This window comes from Oncorhynchus gorbuscha, linkage group LG09 (assembly GCF_021184085.1).
Source record: "Oncorhynchus gorbuscha isolate QuinsamMale2020 ecotype Even-year linkage group LG09, OgorEven_v1.0, whole genome shotgun sequence".
Taxonomy (NCBI): domain Eukaryota; kingdom Metazoa; phylum Chordata; class Actinopteri; order Salmoniformes; family Salmonidae; genus Oncorhynchus; species Oncorhynchus gorbuscha.
This window is the reverse complement of record NC_060181.1, coordinates 47,200,378-47,222,236: the sequence shown is the minus strand read 5'-3', so window position 1 is coordinate 47,222,236 and position 21,859 is coordinate 47,200,378. Positions and strand designations below refer to the sequence as shown.

The window sequence follows — 21,859 nt, the reverse complement described above, 5'->3', positions numbered from 1 at the left end:
GTACCACGTTCATCGGTACAAACAATAGTACGCAAGTATAAACACTATGGGACTACGCATCCATCATACCGCTCAGGAAGAAGACGCATTCTGTCTTCTAGAGATCAACATACTTTGGTGCGAAATGTGCAAATCAATCCCAGAACAACAGCAAAGGACCTTGTGAAGATGCTGGAGGAAACAGGTACAAAAGTATCTATATCCACAGTAAAAAGAGTCCTGTATTAACAAACTGAAAGGGCTCACAGCAAGGAAGAAGCCACTGCTCCAAAACCTCCATAAGAAATGTGCAACTGCACATTGGGACAAATATCGTACTTTTTAAAGAAAAAGTTTTTTCCTCCTCTTTAAAGGCAATGCTAGCAAATACTAATTGAGTGTAATGTAAACTTCTGACCCACTGGGAATGTGACAAAATAAATAAAAGCTCAAATAAATAATTCTCTCTAATATTATTTGACATTTCACATTCTTAAAATAAAGTGGTGATCCTGACTGACCTAAGACAGGGAATTATTACTAGGATTAAATGTCAGTAGTTGTGAAAAACTGAGTTTAAATGTATTTGGCTAAGGTGTATGTAAACTTCAGACTTCAACTGTACATAGACACACTGGCTTTACTCAAGAAAGTGGCATGTCATAAGTAAAGTTTGAAAACAGGGGCCCAGAAAGCTGCCCTGGGGAATTTATGATTCTACCAGGATTATATATATTAAAGAACACGCTCTGTGTTGTGTTAGACAAGTAGCTGTTTACAATATAGCAGGGGGTGTAAAGCAATAACGTATATGTTCTTATATCAGCAGAGTATGCTTGATAATGTCAAAAGCCACAATGAAGTCACACAAAACAGCTCCCACAATCTTTTTATCAATATCTCTCAGCCAATCAGTCATTTATGTAAGTGCTGTGCTTGTTGTCCTTCCCTATAAGCGTGCTGAAAGTCTGTTGTCAATTTGTTTACAGTAAAATAGCATTGTATGTGGTCAAAAGTAAAAAATAAAGTTTACTAAGGGTTGGTAACAGACTGATTGTTAGGCTATTTGAGCCAGTAAAGGCGGCTTTACTAATCTTGGATAGCGGACTTACTTTTGATTCCCTCCAGGCCTGAGGGCACACACTTTCTAGTCGGCTTAGATTGAAGATATGGCAAATAGGAGTGGCAATATCATCTGCTATTATCTTCAGTAATTTCCAATCCAAGTTGTCAGACCCCGGTGGCTTGTCATTGTTGATAGACATTTTTTCACTTCCTACACACTCACTTTATGGAATTCAAAATTACAATGCTTGTCTTTCATAACTTATACTTGGATGTGTAGTGTCAGCGTATGTTGCTGGCATTTCATGCCCAAATCTGCTAATCTTGCCAATGAAAAGTCATTAAAGTAATTGGCATTATCAGTGGGTTTTGTGATGAATGACCCATCTGATTCAATGAATGACAGAACTGAGTTAGCTTTTTTGCCCAACATTTTATTTAAGATGCTCCAAAGTGTTTTACTATAATTCTTTGTTTCATAGTCATTTCTTCTTTTTATTCAGTTTAGTCACACAACTTCTCAATTTGCAGTACGTTTGCCAATCGGTTGTGTAGCCAGACCTTTTTTTTTCAAATTCCTCAATCAATCAACAGGGATTTAACAGTTTTCACAATTGTTTTCTTTCTGTGGTGTATGCTTATTTTGAACTAGAATAACCTGAACCTGAACCAGGTTGCAGGCACTAGTTACAGTTTTAAGCTTATTCTTGAGTGGACAGCTTGATGAAAACCAGTCAATATGTAAGATCACCCAGAATATATATTTCTGTTGATATCACATACATTATCAAGCATTTCACGCATTATCCTGATACTGACTGTTAGCGTTTGGTGTTCTATAGCTGCTTCCAGTGCAGTGCCTTAGACTGCAACTGAAGCATTATGGAAACTCAGCGACACAATGATAGGGATTAACTGAGCTGGGCTTGAGTCGATTTAATAGGAAACCGGCAGCGATGGGGCCATGGTTCATATCAAATTTTAAATAATAAAATAATTTTAAAAATGTGATTTGTTTTTGTAGCGAAATGCTTGTCCTTCAAGTTCTGACAGTGCAACAATATCTAACAAGTAATACCCAACAATTCACACAACAAATACCTAATACACACAATCTAAGTAACGGAATGGAAGAAGAATACATAAATAAAATATATGGATGAGCAATGACAGAGCGGCATAGGCCAAGATGCAATAGATATTGTTAGATTCTGGGTTAAACTTGGAACATTGTAATACTAGAGCATTGGATTCTGTATTATGGGAGAAATTATGTACATATATGGAGGAACATAAATGCATTTGCTATTCTGGTAAAATACATTGTCTATTGTATAGGAGAGGGGAACAGAGGAGGCCATAGATGTCATCATTATAATCTGACGGAAAACAGATATGGGTGTTATTGGGCTGAACAAGCAGGATGCACAGATTGGGATGTAACTTCATTTACATGTAGGAGGGACTCATGTTGTATGTGTATAAATCAGAGCGAGTGCTCTGAAATAGTGTGTGTGTTCCGCGGACCACTCCAGCTTGCGATACTTTTGTATTAAAAGTCTATTGAATTCATCAGTTCTTGATTGCGTCATATTTGAACCGATTTTCCACTACAGACTTGGCGTGCTTTGCCAGGAGTGACAGGGGCTGAGGCGTTCCTGGCTGACTGCGGGTTCTTTGGACAATCTGGCAAACAAGGGTGGCCACCCAACTATAACAAGGTAAGCAAGTACTTACAAATAGTTTAAATGTTTGCGTAGATTGCTTCAGAGATCCTGTCTCAGCAGGGGGACGTCAAGTAAGTCTCTCTCTCAAATTTCCTAAAAACTATAGAAACGAAATAACTTTTGAATTCAATGAATTGCATTGCATGTCTAGTGAGTAAGTAGGCGGGGGCTGTGAACTTCGCTGGTGTCGGGTGTGTGATTCGGCATGTTCAGGCGCAGGGCTATAGCTGCCTGCTTATATGGTTAAGTAGTTAGAAAAATCCTGTAATACCGCTTCAATATATTTAGCGGAAGGGCTGAATGGACAGGTTACTTATTAATACAGCTCTAAAAGAATAAAGGTCTGCATAAAATAAGTAGTTAGGGAAATCCTGTAATACCGCTTCAATATATTTAGCAGAAGGACTGAATGGACAGGTTACTTATGAATACAGCTCTAAAAGAATAAAGGTCTGCATAAAATAAGTAGTTAGGGAAATATTCACGGCTACCGCTTCAAAGAAGAGGACTGAACAGATGAGTATTTAGTAAATAAATACCCATGGCTACCGCTCTGAAAAGAAGGACTGTACGGGTGGATAGGTAGAAAACAGGAAGAACGCTGGCCTGATTGTGCGGCGTTCAACTGCAAAAAGAAATCCTATGAATAAGAAACGCTCCGCCTAGTTAAAACGGGGGTTTATAAATCAGTAGGTCGCGCCACGATATTGCTCTAACGTAGAAAAAAGATCAATACGGGGTGGATGAATAGGATATGAAGACAAGCTGATCCAATTAGACAGTAGTCTCGTCATATCGTAAAAATCCTATAGGATAATACCAACTTACATTTACATTTACATTTAAGTCATTTAGCAGACGCTCTTATCCAGAGCGACTTACAAATTGGTGCATTCACCTTATGACATCCAGTGGAACAACCACTTTACAATAGTGCATCTAAATATTTTAAGGGGGGTGAGAAGGATTACTTTATCCTATCCTAGGTATTCCTTAAAGAGGTGGGGTTTCAGGTGTCTCCGGAAGGTGGTGATTGACTCCGCTGTCCTGGCGTCATGAGGGAGTTTGTTCCACCATTGGGGAGCCAGAGCAGCGAACAGTTTTGACTGAGCTGAGCGGGAACTGTACTTCCTCAGTGGTAGGGAGGCGAGCAGGCCAGAGGTGGATGAACGCAGTGCCCTTATTTGGGTGTAGGGCCTGATCAGAGCCTGGAGGTACTGAGGTGCCGTTCCCCTCACAGCTCCGTAGGCAAGCACCATGGTCTTGTAGCGGATGCGAGCTTCAACTGGAAGCCAGTGGAGAGAGCGGAGGAGCGGGGTGACGTGAGAGAACTTGGGAAGGTTGAACACTAGACGGGCTGCGGCGTTCTGGATGAGTTGTAGGGGTTTAATGGCACAGGCAGGGAGCCCAGCCAACAGCGAGTTGCAGTAATCCAGACGGGAGATGACAAGTGCCTGGATTAGGACCTGCGCCGCTTCCTGTGTGAGGCAGGGTCGTACTCTGCGGATGTTGTAGAGCATGAACCTACAGGAACGGGCCACCGCCTTGATGTTAGTTGAGAACGACAGTTTGTTGTCCAGGATCACGCCAAGGTTCTTAGCGCTCTGGGAGGAGGACACAATGGAGTTGTCAACCGTGATGGCGACTTATGTAGAGGAAGTGTATTAATGCTTGGGAGAGATTATCACCACAACAAGTGTGTGTGAAACTCAAACCCACCCTACTGGCTGAATAGTGAGGGGTAACTGTGTCTGATGACCTGTGAACTGTAGCTGGAATGATATGTGCTGGGAGAAGAAAGCCTAAAGGGGATTGGGGTAATGATTTTTTATTACCAGGCCACTCATGACAGAAAAACAGAGGCAAAAGGGCGCATGGCAAAATAGATATTACTGGTACTAAAAGTTTTTAGTATAATGTTAATTATTAAAGGGATGATGTATTGAATTGAGTAGGTCAAATTTGAGTTTAAGTAAACACTAAGGAATGTTATCCTGAATATTGGATTGGACAATTTATAAACAACATTTAGTTATGTTTTGAAATAGGACTGTTTAAATACTAGGCCTAGGGAAGCTCTGGAAACGAATCCAGAGACAGGTTGATTGACAGAACTTGCAGAATATTAGATTAAAGGTTTTTGTTTATTTTATTTTACAATATCATTGTAATTGGAGTGATACATTGGAATGACATAAGTAATTGAATAAAAAGTATAGTCTGTTGTGTGATAACATCCAAGGATGAAGAAGACATTACAAATAGTGGTAATTTATTGCAAATATGCAGTTATTATAATTTACTTTTTTTCTTGTTTGGTCAATTTGTTTTTGTTTTGAGGAAAATAAGAGTGTATATTTTTCCTAAGGGGAGAATGATATAAATGGACTAAAAATGATTTGAGAATGTTTAAGTATGTATCAAACTATGGAATGAAATTAGGAGTAGTGACTTATGTGTTATGGGTTAGAAAAACTGTAACTACATTGGGGGCTCATATATGAAGGTTATGGTAGCGGAGGGGTGTTATTTCTAGAAACGATGTATATTAACAGACAAGATAATTCACAGAAAAGGAAGGACAGTTGGTCTTGTGAAAGTATAGGGACAATTCTAAAAGTAAATAGAACATTACACATACCTAGACTATGGTAAAAGTAATAAGTAGTGGCATTTTGAACACTAGGGCAAAAGTTTAAGAAGCTTAGGACTTAGTTTTGTTAGGATTGGATATTCTTCCAACTAGAAGACACTTGACTGATTACATGTTATTCTTACAGCAGTTGTTGTAGGGACCATAATAATCATTATGAATATTTTTGTGGTAAGAGGCCAGGTATCTGAGACAGAATGTTTACATAGGGCTGTTATTTAAAAACTAAGATTTAGTGATCCTGCTATAAGAAGAAAGTCTATTGTCAGGAAATAACCCATGTGTTAGTGTGTATGTCCCCAGGAAAAAACGGCACATAAGAGGCCAGATGGAAGGGCATGGGCTGAATTCTGGAGACTGAGTGTACATCAAGATACACCGGGCTGGGGATATACTTCTTACAGCACCTGCAGTGGTAAAGATCGTCATGTCTCTCTTTGGTGGGTGCATAAGTTTCACAAAAAGTAAGGTCCAGCTGAATAATGGGTGAGCTTGAAAACACCATGACAGAGGACGTGAAACAAAAAGAGAGAGAGAGAGACAAATTCAAATTCTGGCTAAATTTGCCGGGGGAATGGATTCTAGAGGTAACACATTTAAAATCATCTGGCCAAACACTCCTTGCAAATTCAGAAAACGTCATAAATGATAGAGTTGGCCATAAACGGAATTCCAGATAAGTGAGGCCTATTCATGTGTGTTTTGATCTATGGTTTACCACACACACACCAGCTTACCGGTTATGAATGTGACTTAGCGGTGTTGATACTGTGGAATTTATTTTGGACGGGGTCTTTTCAATTCAGTTTTAAATGGAGTACGCAGAAGGATGGAAATGTTTGGAAGGTTTTGAAATGGTTTCTGAAGGAAAGGGGCAGCAAGTAGCCTAGAGGTTAGAGCATTGGAAAGGTTGCAAGATTGAATCCCCAAGCAGACAAGGTAAAAATCTGTCGTTCTGCCCCACAAGGCTAGCTACCCACTGTTCCTAGGCCGTCATTGAAAATAAGAATTTGTTCTTAACTGACTTGCCGAGTTAAATAAAGGTTAAAGAGAAAAAAAAAGAAAAAAGAAATGGGAGAGGAAATATTTAATGGTGTGTAATGCCTTGTATCCTGACCTTCTGGTGAGGCTTGATCAATCTCACGAGAAATGATAGAAACAGATGTAATTTAATTATAAAATGAATGCGAAACACCAGTTTCTACTTTAATTTTACCATTACTTTATGATATACTATTATTTCCTTATGGAGTCATCAAGAGTTGTAATTCAAAATTTATTGGTTATTCAAATTGGTTTATTTTTTATTTAACATGTTTTTGAATCACGGTGTGAATCATGTGTTCGAAGGGAAAATTACCAGTTCCCTGGGGTCTGATCCTTGGGTATACAAATGTACTTTGTTCAGTCTGCATATAGAAGGAAAAATATATGTTAATAAGGGATGACAGTTACATCAAATGCAGTGTGATATGTGAATTGCTGATTTCATTTTTTCAAATTTCAACATCTGCGATGGGTTAGGATGCTAACATCCTGATCTGGTAACTCTTCCAAGAGGTCGCCAGTGAAATAAGGGAGAATGAACTAATTTTGAAAATGGATTCAACAGTAACAGTATGTTGTTATGCTCTGACATTTGTCGTAGAGATAATGTTAAGAAAATTGGGAACGTAAAAATGTCTTATGTAGTCAATGCTGGTTTGGAATCCCTGAAACAGAAATTAATTGAACTAAACCATTGTTCTGATCTGTCCTTTTTTGAGGTTTTCGTGGAAGGTGACATCAGTTCGTGTCTTAATGCACGGTAGGAATAATTTGACCACAAACAGTGTATGTGAACCTCAAAACACTCCCTAGAATTTGTAGATAATTGGCCCCGTTTCTGGGACTCACCCACAAACAGGACCAAGCCTGGCCTGTTAAGGAGTGACGGACTCCATCCTAGCTGGAGGGGTGCTCTCATCATCTCTACGAACATAAGACAGGGCTCTAACTCCCCTAGCTCAAAAATGAAATAGGGTGCAGGCCAGGCAGCAGACTGTTAGCCAGCCTGCCAGCTTAGTGGAGTCTGCCACTAGCACTGACTACTAGTCAGAGTAGTCAGCTCATCTATCCCCATTGGGACCGTGTCTGTGCCTCGACCTAGGTTGGGAAAAACTAAACGTGGTGTTCTCCTTAGCAATCTCACTAGAATAAAGACCTCCTCCATTCCTGCCATTATTGAAAGAGATCATGATACCTCACCTCCTGGTGACACTAGTGACCATATCCCCCACGCATCCCACAAAGGCGGAGGTGTTGCTAAAATTTACGATAGCAATTTCAATTTACACCCCCCCTATGCAGCCTACTCAATCACTTTTTATAGCTACTGTTTACAGGCCTCCTGGGCCATATACAGCGTTCCTCATTGAGTTCCATATATTCCTATTGGATCTTGTATTCATGGCAGATAATATTCACATTTTGGTGACTTTAATATTCGCATGGAAAAGTCCACAAACCCACTCCAAAAGGCTGTCGGAGCCATCATTGACTCAGTGGGTTTTGTCCAACATGTCTCCGGAACAACTCACTGCCACAGTCATACTCTGGATCTAGTTTTGTAAATTGTAAATTTCGGTGTTCCTCAAGGTTCTGTTTCAGGACCACCATTGTTTTCACTATATATTTTACCTCTTGGGGATGTAATTCAATAACATAATGTTAACTTTCACTGCTATGCGGATGACACAGCTGTACATTTCAATGAAACACGGTGAAGCTCCCAAATTGCCCTCGCTGGAAGCCTGTGTTTCAGACATAAAGAAGTGAATGGCTACAAACTTTCTACTTTTAAACTCGGACAAAACAGAGATGCTTGTTCTAGGTCCCAAGAAACAAAGAGATCTTCTGTTGAATCTGACAATTAATATTGATGGTTGTACAGCCGTCTCAATTAAAATTGTGAAGGACCTCTGCGTTACTCTGGACCCTGATCTCTCTTTTGACGAAAATATCAAGACTGTTTCAAGGACATTCGTATTTGTAATATGGTCCCTCTGAAAATAGACTCATTGGTTGTTTAACCTACATTTGCAATAATATTTTTTCCAATTGTTGGACAACCTGATTGTCCCGTCTTAAGTCACTTATTATGAAAATAACGTTGACAGGTTTTGCCTCATTCAGAGAGCTCCCAGATCTTACCATCCACAGCGAACGCCCTGTGAAGTAGATCTTTGGCAGCTCTGACCACTGCACTGACCACTGAGAGAGCCCTGCTGCAGTTCTTGTCCTCTTCATTGGCTTTGCTCAGCAGCTGGGACTGCAGATCCCCGTCATACTCACTCCTATGGGCAAAGACACACACGCCCATGTTAGCCCTAGCAATGGTTGTTAGCATTGGGAAGGACATGAATCTCAACTTAACTTTAAATGACATCTTATGGGAGTGTGGCAACCTGGATATGTCACTCATGTAATGAAAGTGTGTGTGTGTGTCTGTGTACCTGTAGTACAGTATCTGTGGTATCTGTCCTCTGGTCTGGTTGGTCCCGTTGCTGCTCAGGCTACAGGTGCTGAAGGTGAAGGCCATGCCGTCAGAACACTGAACCGTGGTCATCCCTCCGTCCCCATTGGCTGTTCGGCTACCATAGTTACGCAGGCGGACAGCGTATTTCACACCCTCCTGTAGAATGTATACAAAAGTCAGTCAGATGAGGACAGAGAGACAGGAGGACAAACACTATTGTGCAACATATGTGGTTTTCATATCATGAGTGACATTGAGTGGTGGTATAAAAAACCCAAAAGAAGGATGGATAGATAGATGCTAGGGTTTAATTCCAGTGACCGGTATCCCAGGACTTCCCAACCAAGAGCTTTCCTATTTCCTGAGAATAGTAATGACAGGTACCATGGACCATTATTATAAAATGTTCAAGCCGCACTAATGCAAAGAAACAAAATATGAACATACAAATAGCTGCATGAACCGGACTAATCAACTCTCAGACCTTATTGGACCAGTCATCACAACGCTAGCAGCCTACCATATTTAGCCTACTCAATGCAAAGTCCAATAGTCCCAACTTACAAAATATATAGGTAGTGTTACATTCCCACAAGACCAACTCAAAATGTCGCTCACAAGAAATGGAATTAACAAAGAAAATCATTTTGACAACCAAAAACAAAACAGAAAGGGGTTCCGAAGGCACCCATGTGGGTGCCCACTGAAAGTTGGCAAAGCCACTAGTAAGGGGTTCTAAAACACACCCACCAGGGATGCCCATGAGATTTTCCTCTAAAAAGATTAAACTAGCTGGCAAGTCATTTGTATGTTTGGCTAGCTAGCTAACATTAGCTGGCTAGCTGTATTGATTCTAATGCCAACCAGTGTCCGTCCTGAGGTTGAGGATGGAGAAAAGGCGAAAGCAAGAAGACAAGAGGTGTGCAGTGATGAGGATTGAAAGGAGGACAAAGTTACAAGGCTGCTCTTGAATTATTATTGAAATTTGGTGTGTTTTCTGGCTCCACCTGACTGCCGTAGCATCAACCAAGTGGGTGCTTCATTTTGGTAGTAGTTGCCGAAAAATGTTGGCCGACAAATCAGTCGGTTTCCAACCCTTAGCAAACTTTTGGAAAAAATTGTGTTCGACCAGATACAGTGCTATTTTACAGTAAACAAATTGACAACAGACAATCAGCACGCTTATAGGGAAGGACATTCAACAAGCACAGCACTTACACAAATGACCGATGATTGGCTGAGAGAAATCGATGATAAAAAGACTGGGGGGGCTGTTTTGTTAGACTTCAGTGCGGCTTTTGACATTATCGATCATATTCTGCTGCTGGAAAAACGTATGTGTTATGGCTTTACACACCCTGCTATATTGTGAATAAAGAGTTACCTGTCTAACAGAACACAGAGGGTGTTCTTTAATAGAATCCTCTCCAACAAAATCCAGGTCAAATCAGGAATTCCCTAGGGCAGCTGTCTAGGTCCCTTACTTTTTACCATTTTTAACAAAATGACTGTTGCTTTGAGAAAAGCCAGTGTGTCAATGTATGCGTCTGACGTAACACTATACACGTCAGCTACTACTGCGACTGAAATTACTGCAACACTTAAAGAGCTGCAGTTAGTTTCAGAGTGGGTGGCAAGGAATAAATTAATAGAACCCTAAACCTCAACTAAATCTTGTAATAAATAATGATTTTACATTTACTTTATTCTACATTCCCCATTCAAGAGCAGACAACAGGCTACCACTTTACAATGTGAGCTGGAGGCAGTATGCATTTGGTAAAATACTTAATAGTTTGAAACAACCTCTCCCTCAACATGATCAAGACAAAGGAGATGATTGTGGACTACAGGAAAGGAGGACCGAGCACGCCCCCATTCTCATCGAAGGGGCTGCAGCGGAGCTGGTTGACAGCTTCAAGTTCCTTGGGATCCACATCACCAACAAACTATCATGGTCCAAACACACTAAGACAGTCGTGTCAACGGCACAACAAAGCCTATTCCCCCTCAGGAGACTGAAAAGATTTGGCATGGGTCCTCAGATCCTCAAAAAGTTCTGGGATTTCTCTCCTGCTCTATTAGTTTCCATATTAACTTTATTTCCTTGTCCAGAAGCCAAAGGCACAATCCTAGTCATATTAGCATCCCATTCTAGTTATGTCATCTTGAGATAAGTTTCTCATCTCTGTCACATATCGAACCTCTATCAGGTCTGGACTATCCCATCTGGACAAGAGGAATACATATGTAAGAATGCTGACAATTGCTCAGCATTCAACACCATAGTATCCTCCAAGCTCATCATTAAGCTTGAGGACCTGTGTCTGAACTCCGCCCTGTGCAACTGGGTCCTGGACTTCCTGACGGGCTACCCCCAGGAGGTGAAGATAGGAAACAAAATCTCCCCTTCGCTGATTCTCAACACTGTGGCCCCACATGGGTGCATGCTCAGCCCCTCCTGTACTCCCTGTTCACCCATGACTGTGTGGCCATGCACGCCTCCAACTCAATCAAGTTTGCAGACGACAACAGCTTGAATACCAACAATGACGAGACAACCTACAGGCAGGTGGTGAGGGCTCTGGGAGTGTGGTGCCAGGAAAATAACCTCTCACTCAATGTCAACAAAACAAAGGAGATGATCGTGGACTTCAGGAAACAGCAGAGGGAGCACCCCCCTCTCCACATCGACCGGACCGCAGCGGAGAACGTAGAAAGAACGTAGAAAGCTTCAAGTTCCTCACTGTACACATACATCACTGACAAACTGAAATGGTCCACCCACAGACAGTGTGGTGAAGGCAGCACAACAGCGTCTCTTCAACCTCAGGAGGCTCACTGGCCACTTTAATAAATCACTGGCCACTTTAATAAATGGAACACCAGTCACTTTAATGATGTTTGCATGTCTTGCATTACTCATCTCATATGTATATACTGTATTCTATACTATTCTACACCGCTCTGACATTGCTCGTCCATATATTTACATTCCTTTACTAGATTTGTGTGTATTGGGTATTTGTTGTGTAATTCTTAGATATTTCTTGTTAGATATCACTGTCGGAGCTAGAAACACAAGCATTTCGCTACACCCGCGATGACATCTGCTAAACACGTGTATGTCACAAATAACATTGTATTAATTTTTTTAATGTATGGTGTTTTCCCCGGTGCGCTGTTTAGAATGCTGTTTAACCCCAAATACATTTTGTCAAATGTTTGAAAATAGTTTTATTGGCTGCTTCTTTCAGAGTTGCAAGATCTATTAAGATGCAATACCATACACTAAATGTGATTTCTGTCATTCTGAGCACCATTACCATGGGTGACCACTAATGGTTTATGCACCAAATGCATATGGATCCGGTCAATTTCTCAAATGGCCGGGGAATTAAAATCTTCCCGTCACGTTGTCCGGAGCCACATTATCCTAATGGGAACCCTGGCATACATATGGTTAGATAGATGAATAGATATGTATGTATAGGGCACATCATTTTAGTCCTGTGTACCTTGAGTGGCACGGCCTTGTCGAGGCGTATCTCGGCAATGTCGCTGGGGGAGTCATCGGTGCTGTAGGTTCCCTTGACCAGCTCCAGAGACGTCCACCTATGGGTGTGGGCCGAGTCCCCGGGGTGCTCTGTCTGGGCCTGGAGGGGAAGAAGAGAGAAAGGAGAGACGTGGTAAGAAAGAAGAACTCCTGGGGTAGCTTAAACCTTGTAACTAGGGGGCAGTATTTTCATTTTTGGATAAAAAACATTCCCGTTTTTACGCATTTATGTTGAAGAATAGCCGTAAGGGACCACATTGAGCAAATGGTCACATGATGGCTCCCGCAGAAAATCTTGCGTAAAGTACAGAAGTAGCCATTTTTACAATCGCTTCTTATGAGAAACCAATTGTCCCGGTGGATATTTTATCGAATAGATATGTGAAAAACACCTTGAGGATTGATTCTAAACAACGTTTGCCATGTTTCTGTCAATATTATGGAGATAATTTGGGAAAAAGTTTGGTGTTGTAGTGACTGCATTTTCCGGTCAATTTCTCAGCCAAAGGTGAAGAACAAAAATTATCTTTTAGGAAAAAAGGAACATTTGCTATCTATCTGGGAGTCTCCTGAGTGAAAACATCTGAAGTTCCTCAAAGGTAAATGATTTAATTTGATTGCTTTTCTTATTTTCGTGAAAATGTTGCCTGCTGGTGGCAAAGCCTATCATAGCATTATGCCATGATAAACTTACACAAATGCTTGTCTAGCGTTGGCTGTAAAGCATATTTTGAAAATCTGAGATGACAGTGTGATTAACAAAAGGCTAAACTGTGTCTCAATATATTTCATTTGTGATTTTCATGAATAGGAACATCTTTCTAGAAAGATTTATGGCCGCAGCGTTATGCTAATTAGTTTGAGGCTATGATTACGCTCCTGCATGCGGGGTGGGTAGTATCAAGAAATTAAACTCAAATACAAGCCAAGAACCAAAAGAGATGGTCAGTGGCTTTAGGAAAATGAATCGCAATGAATACCAATATACACACTTTGTCTTTGAAAAGTTGTAGACTGCCCTGAATTGAACTTGTTACGGCTGGATTAGATACAAAGCATATTTAAGATTGTGCTCGAGGACTACCTGAGCTAAATGTAACAACGACAAAAAAATTATAGTATAGAGATGAGAGAAAAGGCCTCCCTCCATTTTTATTTATTTATTTCAAGGGAATTCCAGGTTAAATACAAGTGAATTTAATCGATAACGTATATATTTTTTAAAAAGCATGATGTTTTAATTTTAGTTCACGAAAATGTGAAGATACGAGAATTAAACAGACTAATGGACATTTAATTAGCTACAGTGCCTTCAGCAAGTATTCACCTTGACTTGGAAATGGATGACATTTAGATTTTGTCATCACTGGCCTACACACAACACCCCATAATGTCAAAGTGAAACTATGGTTTTCGATATAGCTACAAATGAATAAAAAATGAAAAGTGTAAAAGGCTCGAGTCAATAAGTACTCAACCCCTTTGTTATGGCAAGCCTAAACAAGTTCAGGAGCACAAATTTGCTTAACAAATAAACATGTCAAATAACATGTTTCATGGACTCACTGTGTGCAATAGTGTTTAACATGATTTTTGAATAACTACCACATCTCTGTAACCCACACAAACAATTATCTGTAAGGTCCCTCAGTCGAGCAGTTCATTTCAAACACAGATTTGACCACAAAGACCAGGGTGATTTTCCAATGTCACGCAAAGAAGGGAACCTATTGGTAGATGAGTAAAACAAATTAAAAAGCAGGCATTGAATATCCCTCCTCCCTTACATCTGCAATGCTTGCCGTTTGGGGTTTTAGGCAGGGTTTCTGTACAGCACTTTGATATATCAGCTGATGTAAGAAGGGCTATATAAATACATTTGATTTGAAATTTGATTTGATGTATAAAAAAACTCTTACGTCATCAGCGAGCACCTCCAACTCATACTCATGGATGCCCCCGCCACCATAGACACAGAAGCCCACCAGCACCACGCCGGGCTTGTCCACCGTCAGACAGATGGCATCTGGAGAGCCGTTACCCGTGTTCCAGCTGCGGCCCTGGCTCATCTTGGTGAAGCGATTGGGAGTGGACTTCACAGAGTGAAGCGAGTTTAGACCGTCCACCTGGGTGAGACGAAGGGACAAGTGATTATGTATTTTATATTGTTTTTATATCCTCATGGTTAGATCATGTAGTGGTTGTATAAGGGCGTTTTGTTAACATCATTTTAGCAGCCAGAAATATATGTATTTATCTGGATCTAATCTGACAATAACCACATATTACCTCTTTCCCATGACATCTTGACCTTGTCATGAAAAATAGGTCTTTACCTGGTTGTAACAGAGACCAATTGGTTCTAAAAACATGTTAACATCCAGCAAATGATGTCATTAAGACTTAAATCTGCCAACTTTGTGTTATCCATTAGATCGCTACATAAGTCTACCAGGTGGTAGTACTGAGATGAATGAACATCAGCAGGGGCATTCCATTGATGGTGTACAAGAAAATGTATGAAGCAACCTCGCTGACCATGACGTCGGCCAACACACAGAAACAAAACCAACAAGGTAGGGCTGTGGCAGTTATGAAACTTTGGAATACTTATTGGTCAGCCAAATTACTGCGGCCACCGTAATAACCGTTTAAATAGCAAAGAAAAATCATATATATATTTAATTTTTAAGATGCACATTTTCTCCTCCCCTCCATTCCTCAATGCATTTGCTGCTGCTGTAGCAAGGGGATGTTGCCTAGGCAACCTAAGACTTGATTGCTACTATACCTCACGTGTTTCAGCACGGAGCAACAAAGTTTCACGTCCATGTTATTGTAAGAGTCCATGTTATCACGGAAACACTCTCAACCGCTCAAATTCCCGGCCGTCCCATCTTCAGTCAGCTCTTCTTTCCACAAAAGAAAATCCATATCCATCAGTTACACAGTTATATGCAATTGTGCCATCCCTACTACGAAGATGTCCTGATCTATGTCCACACCAATGTGGCCAGAGATAGCCTGTCTGTGGTTGTTACATGGATATGCAGGACCCGGTTGTATAAAACACCAAAAGTGTTTAACTTAAGGAATAATTTTCCCTTACCTAAGGTAATTGTTTAAGGGTGTTGCATAGAGCCCCTCAAATATTCCCTTATTTAAGGGCATACTTAATAGGATTCACTGAATAAAGGTCTCGTCAAAGAGATTGCATTTACGTTTTGAGATTGTAAAAAATATTTTGTTCTATCAAGACAGGATAACCAAATTGCTTCAGAAGATAAAATGTAGTTTATGTAGTTACTTTTTTCTCAAATAGTTTATATTACTTTCTAGCACTTCAAGCTAGCTTACAGAGTAGCTCGCTAAGTAGCAAGCTAGCTTTGTCGCTGTGGATATTCCATTGTTTAGCTAAGTAGCTAGCTGGTTGATGTTTTCCTTTTTTAACCAGGGGAGATGAAAGCAACAATCACCTCCACAAATCCTGTTTACATTGATATCCATACTGAATGAAGTAGTTAAGGGGGAATTCACCGAGTGAGAGACGTCACTCCCCGAAGTGACTCAGCATCTTGTAAACAAGAAAAGTAATTCTGCAATTTTTTTAGCTTCCTCCATTTTCATTGAATAGTTTTCAACAAATATATTGATGCATATACTGCATGTAGCATAACATTTAAATGTTATGTATATTTGGAGAACATTTGATTTTATTAACCTTGAATATTAGAATAGCTAAGAAACCATACAGATTGAGGTAGGGAGGAATAGAACACACTGTAAATGGTGAATACCTCAAATGAATGACTTCTCAACCCCAACAGAGCGCTATATTTGGACTGGAGTAAGGTCTAAATTTGGCAAGGTTGATTCCATTACGATTCTAGCCAACCTATTAACAGGAATAGATTTTTAAATGGCTGTCAATGTCAATGTCCTGAACAGGCACAACCTGGTAATGAATGAAATCCTAAACACAAACAAACATTGACTTTTCTCTTCAGACATAAACCATCAGTGTGTGTGTCTTGGAGGAGGATTCGGGGGTCTGTGGGTGTGTGCCGGCATGCCTGCTCGTGTCTGTTCTTTACCTCGGAGCCCAGTGCAGAGGCTGTGAGCTCAGAGACTATGCTGGCCAGCAGGCCACAGGTGTTGGAGACCAGGTGGGGGGAGAAGAGCTCCACCTCCTTTCTCAGGCTCTTCCTCACTGGCAGCACTACAATCACCAGCATCTTCTCGAGAACCTCCCTGAAACTTGTCATCCCCATCAGGTTCTCCTCCGTCTGAAAGGGGGAGAGATCAAGTTTAACAACATCGAGTAAGGTCAGCAACTGTGTCTTCTCTGATTATATATAAAAATAAAAACAAATCCACTGAATCTATCAAATTCTACGTGATAAGCAAAACATGGGAAATCAAGAGACAGAGGTTACATGTCCATTTCAATGATAACACATTTTAATAGGTGAGTGTTAAAACAGTAAAATAGGTTACAGTATATGGCTAACCCCTGTGCTAGATATGGGATATTCACAAAAACTATTGGAGTAGGAGTGCTTTTTTGAGGGAACTGAAACCAGATCAGCACTCTTACTGGGAAGCTCTTTTTAAATAAGGGTCCTCATTGGTCAGACATTGTGTCAACATTTCACTGCCTTTGCTGTTTACTCACGTGGCTGAGTTTCTCCATGTGTGCAACCAGCAGGGGGAAGCGATGGGCGAGCGCCGAGTCGTTCTCCGTGCTGACCTGTTTGACCAGCGAGCGCAGCAGCACTTCGCCGTCGTACGCAATGGGCAAGATGGACGTCAGCTTGACTGATGTGTTGCACAGCGCAGACATCACCGCCGCTAACAGTCGGCTGCTCGATGTGCGGAAATTGGCCTCTGCAATGTCCTGGTAAAAGGGAGAAGGGAAAGAAGGGTGGGTGAGGTGGTAAACTTTCACTAAAGAGATGTGATAACTAGAGCCAGAATGCATTTGACCTTAACTTATCATTAGCTATGTATTTTCTTATTTTTGTACACAAAAACTTAGATGAGCAATTGAAATTGCAACCAAGACACAGTATATATGTACTAGTACAGGTGAGCTCCAAAAGTAATGGGACAGTGACACATTTTCTGATGTTTTGGCTCTGTACTCCAGCACTTTGGATTTGAAATGATACACATTTGTTGGATGCATTTGCTCTTTGTTTTGGTTGTGTTTCAGATTATTTTGTGCCCAATCGAAATGAATTGTAAATACTGTATTCTGTCACTTTTGTTGCAAATAAGAATATATTTTTCTAAACACTTCTACATTCATGTGGATGCATTTAGAGTCACTTTTATTGTAAATAAGAATATAATGCTTCTAAACAATTCCACATTAATGTGGATGCTGCCATGATTACGGATAATCCTGAACGAATCGTGAATAATGATGAGTGAGAAAGTTAGACGTACAAATATCATATCACTATGACAATAACAGGGGAGGTTAGCATTTTTGGGGTGTATGATACTTGTGCGTCTAACTTTGTCCATTTCATGGGTCTGAAGATACAAACTATACCTTCCCGGCAGGCCCAGAGAGCAAATCTAGTGCACTATAGGCCTACCGCTGGCCAATCGGATGGTTCAGATGACCGTGTCAGCAATAACGAAAGTTATAAGTTGATACTGTGAGATTTGAAAACATTTAAAAACATTACTTGAGAGAGACTCAACGAATACAGCAAAGAGCTGCTGTTTTAATGAGTGAGTTCATGTTTAAGTTCTTACTCAGCACTGTCAACACTTTGTATTCAACACTTTTATAAGCGGTTCTTCCTATTTCCACTCAGCGCTACAACAAGCACTGCAGCCGAAATGAATGAGTTGTTAAGTGTATCTATAGGCTTGCGTTGTTATTATTAGCGGCTTGGGTCTTTGTTAATGTCAAATAATATTTTACTTAGTTTCTAAATGCGGTGCGACTCGAGTATCACCATCAGCTGGAAGACGGTGTCCCTTTTTGGTCAGTGTCAGCAGAGGAAAGGGAGAGTGGAGGGATGGTGAGAGGCTGACACAGTCTGCTGTTCTATCCCTCCGCTGAGACTGACCATCGGATGCAGGCATCATCAGCCCAGTAAAATAAAAACAAAAAGCTAATTATTTAAATGTATGCTCACTCAGCTATGCTTCATAAGTAATACAAAAATGTATAACAATCTTTTACCTCAAATTTGGAAATATATATATATATTTTTAATGGCCCAAACAACAGTGCAAGCTATTCAAGCAAAGCCCATATGTGGTGATAATGTTTTGGGCCTATACCTTACTGCACAAACCTCATTGCTACAGTACTGTTTTTTATTGGTTAATGTTGCATACAGTGCCTTCGGAAAGTATTCAGACCCCTAGACTTTTAATTTATTAAATTAATTATTTCCTCATCAATCTACACACAATACCCCATAATGACAAAGTGAAAAACAGGTATTTAAATGTATTAAAAACTCAAAACAAATACCTTATTTACATAAGTACTCAGACCCTTTGCTATTAGACTCGAAATTGAGCTCAGGTGCATCCTGTTTTCATTGATCATCCTAGTGAAGTCTTCCCTATTATTCTACAATCACAGATCCTAAGGGGCTTTTATATCATTCTAAATTAATTATTAATAATCACTTTGTTGAAAAAGTAACAATATTTTGAAGATTTCGTTTTCATTTAACTCGGTGTGGATGACGGATCACCACCTCAAGCTGAACCTCGGCAAGACGGAGCTGCTCTTCCTCCCGGGGAAGGACTGCCCGTTCCATGATCTCGCCATCACGGTTGACAACTCCATTGTGTCCTCCTCCCAGAGCGCCAAGAACCTTGGCGTGATCCTGGACAACACCCTGTCGTTCTCAACCAACATCAAGGCGGTGGCCCGTTCCTGTAGGTTCATGCTCTACAACATCCGCAGAGTACAACCCTGCCTCACACAGGAAGCGGCGCAGGTCCTCATCCAGGCACTTGTCATCTCCTGTCTGGATTACTGCAACTCGCTGTTGGCTGGGCTCCCTGCCTGTGCCATTAAACCCCTTCAACTCATCCAGAACGCCGCAGCCCGTCTGGTGTTCAACCTTCCCAAGTTCTCTCACGTCACCCCGCTCCTCCGCTCTCTCCACTGGCTTCCAGTTGAAGCTCGCATCCGCTACAAGACCATGGTGCTTGCCTACGGAGCTGTGAGGGGAACGGCTCCTCAGTACCTCCAGGCTCTGATCAGGCCCTACACCCAAACAAGGGCACTGCGTTCATCCACCTCTGGCCTGCTCGCCTCCCTACCACTGAGGAAGTACAGCTCCCGCTCAGCCCAGTCAAAACTGTTCGCTGCCCTGGCCCCCCAATGGTGGAACAAATTCCCTCACGACGCCAGGACAGCGGAGTCAATCACCACCTTCCGGAGACACCTGAAACCCCACCTCTTTAAGGAATACCTAGGATAGGATAAGTAATCCCTCTCACCCCACCCCCCCTAAGTTTTAGATGCACTATTGTTAAGTGACTGTCCCACTGGATGTCATAAGGTGAATGCACCAATTTGTAAGTCGCTCTGGATAAGAGCGTCTGCTAAATGACTTAAATGTAATGTAAATGTAAGAAAAAGGCAGACATTCTCACTAATTTGTAAATAAAGCCAGTTATTTAGAATTATTTTTTTCTGGAGAAACATACCTTGATTATTTAACAGACATCACTTTCTTATATTCAGTCAACACATATCTTAAGAATATCATGGAATATTTGAACATTTTTGTTTCTCCATGCCTGTCTCAGAGCAGCGCGAATGGATGCTGAAATAGACAGCCACAGAGGGAAGGCTATGTATTCTGTTCACAACTCGTGGCATCGCTCTTCGGTTACACATCCTTTGAATAGCAGAACAGCATAAAGGTCCGGGCGACCCTTGCTGTGCCTGGTGAGCAGTTAGTCAAGTTGTTTTCAGAAGAGGAATGGAAATGTCAGGGTGAACCGAAAACCTGACGAACCTGCCACGTTCTGTATGTTGACGCTGCCTGTCAGAGGTGGAGTTCCAGAGCTCACAGGTGTGCCTGGCATGGATCGTGACTCCATCTCGTCCCTTTTCAACGCGTGAGTGAGTCAATGACGATTCAAGCCATTGACTCACTGATGAATGAAGATGATGAGCGATCGGCAAAGGCAATCTGTAATCTGCGGGCGTCACGGCTTCATAAGAAATGTTTTCTATATATTTTTTTTTATATTTTATTCTCAGAACATTAACCATGGGTGTTCACTTGTTTAATACTGTTCTGTAGTTATGACCCAAATGATTCGTCTGACAAACAAAGAAATGTGCATCCTGCAGGCCCAGATCAAAGCTGGCAAGACATTCAATAATGTCATCTTCACAGACAAATCAACTGTGGCCCTTGAACAATTTGCTCAAAATTGCTACAGAAAAAAAGCAAGATCAAGAAGATTAACGAAAGCATAAAGATGTTGATTAAGAAATGCTGTTTTGTGTTAGAAATGTAACACTCTAGAGTACTTAAGCATTGAATAGATTTAAAGTTGAGGGATTTTCACAACAGTAGCTGGGCTATAAAAAGAGTATCGTCCTGCTAATAGGAATAATTTGCATGATGGGCTACGTTCTTTATTGTAACCACAATGTCACACATAATTTGTATCTACCTTTCCAATTACTTCTAGAGTTTGTGAATTACAAATGTGCGCTTTCGTTTTAATTTGATCGTGCAGACTTTTTTTCTTTAAATTATTGTTTTATGTCAGATGCAACATTTTTGACCAGTTGCAATTGTAAGTAGGCTTACTAAAAAAAAAAAATGTCTACTTCTATTAGGCTGTTCAGCCTCATTGCCTACCTCAGCCAGTTAAGGTATATAGGTCTATGCTCTGAAGAAATATACTCCAATTAAGCCCTCGTTGTTTTTAAAGTCAAATCCAAAATTCAAAAAGGCACTCGGCACATCTGAGCTATCTTTTTTTGCAGGTGCATGGCAACAGCCGGATAAGATGAGGAAAAAGAAGAAGGAACCCGCCCACTGCTCTTGATCGTATCATTGAATTTTAGTAATCTTTACGCATCGGCCTCACGGCCTTCGTCAGAGCTTTTGTGAGTTTTTTAAATTAGCAACCTTATGTAGACCTAGCCACACCCATGTCCGTTCCACACATCGAAAGGAAAAATAAATAAGTGCTACCAAATATAACAATATGCATTTCATAAATATTCAAATAAAGTGTACATAAAACGTATTAAACACATCTTTGAAACCACAATCAGGACATTGACCTACCAAGCAAGTTTTCATAAATCATTGGGTCCAGTGTATGAAAAACGTCAGAGTAAT

General features: G+C 40.8%; 1 protein-coding gene across 1 annotated transcript in view; it reads right to left on the bottom strand.

The window, feature by feature from the left end:
• The window catches only part of LOC124043719 (E3 ubiquitin-protein ligase MYCBP2-like), a 320,564-nt gene that overhangs the window by 119,003 nt on the left and 179,702 nt on the right, over window positions 1-21,859 (bottom strand). The window contains 6 exon segments of the mRNA XM_046362606.1: window positions 8,617-8,759; window positions 8,919-9,097; window positions 12,460-12,597; window positions 14,417-14,623; window positions 16,592-16,783; window positions 17,173-17,394. Of these exon segments, the coding sequence (XP_046218562.1) occupies window positions 8,617-8,759; window positions 8,919-9,097; window positions 12,460-12,597; window positions 14,417-14,623; window positions 16,592-16,783; window positions 17,173-17,394 (1,081 nt within the window).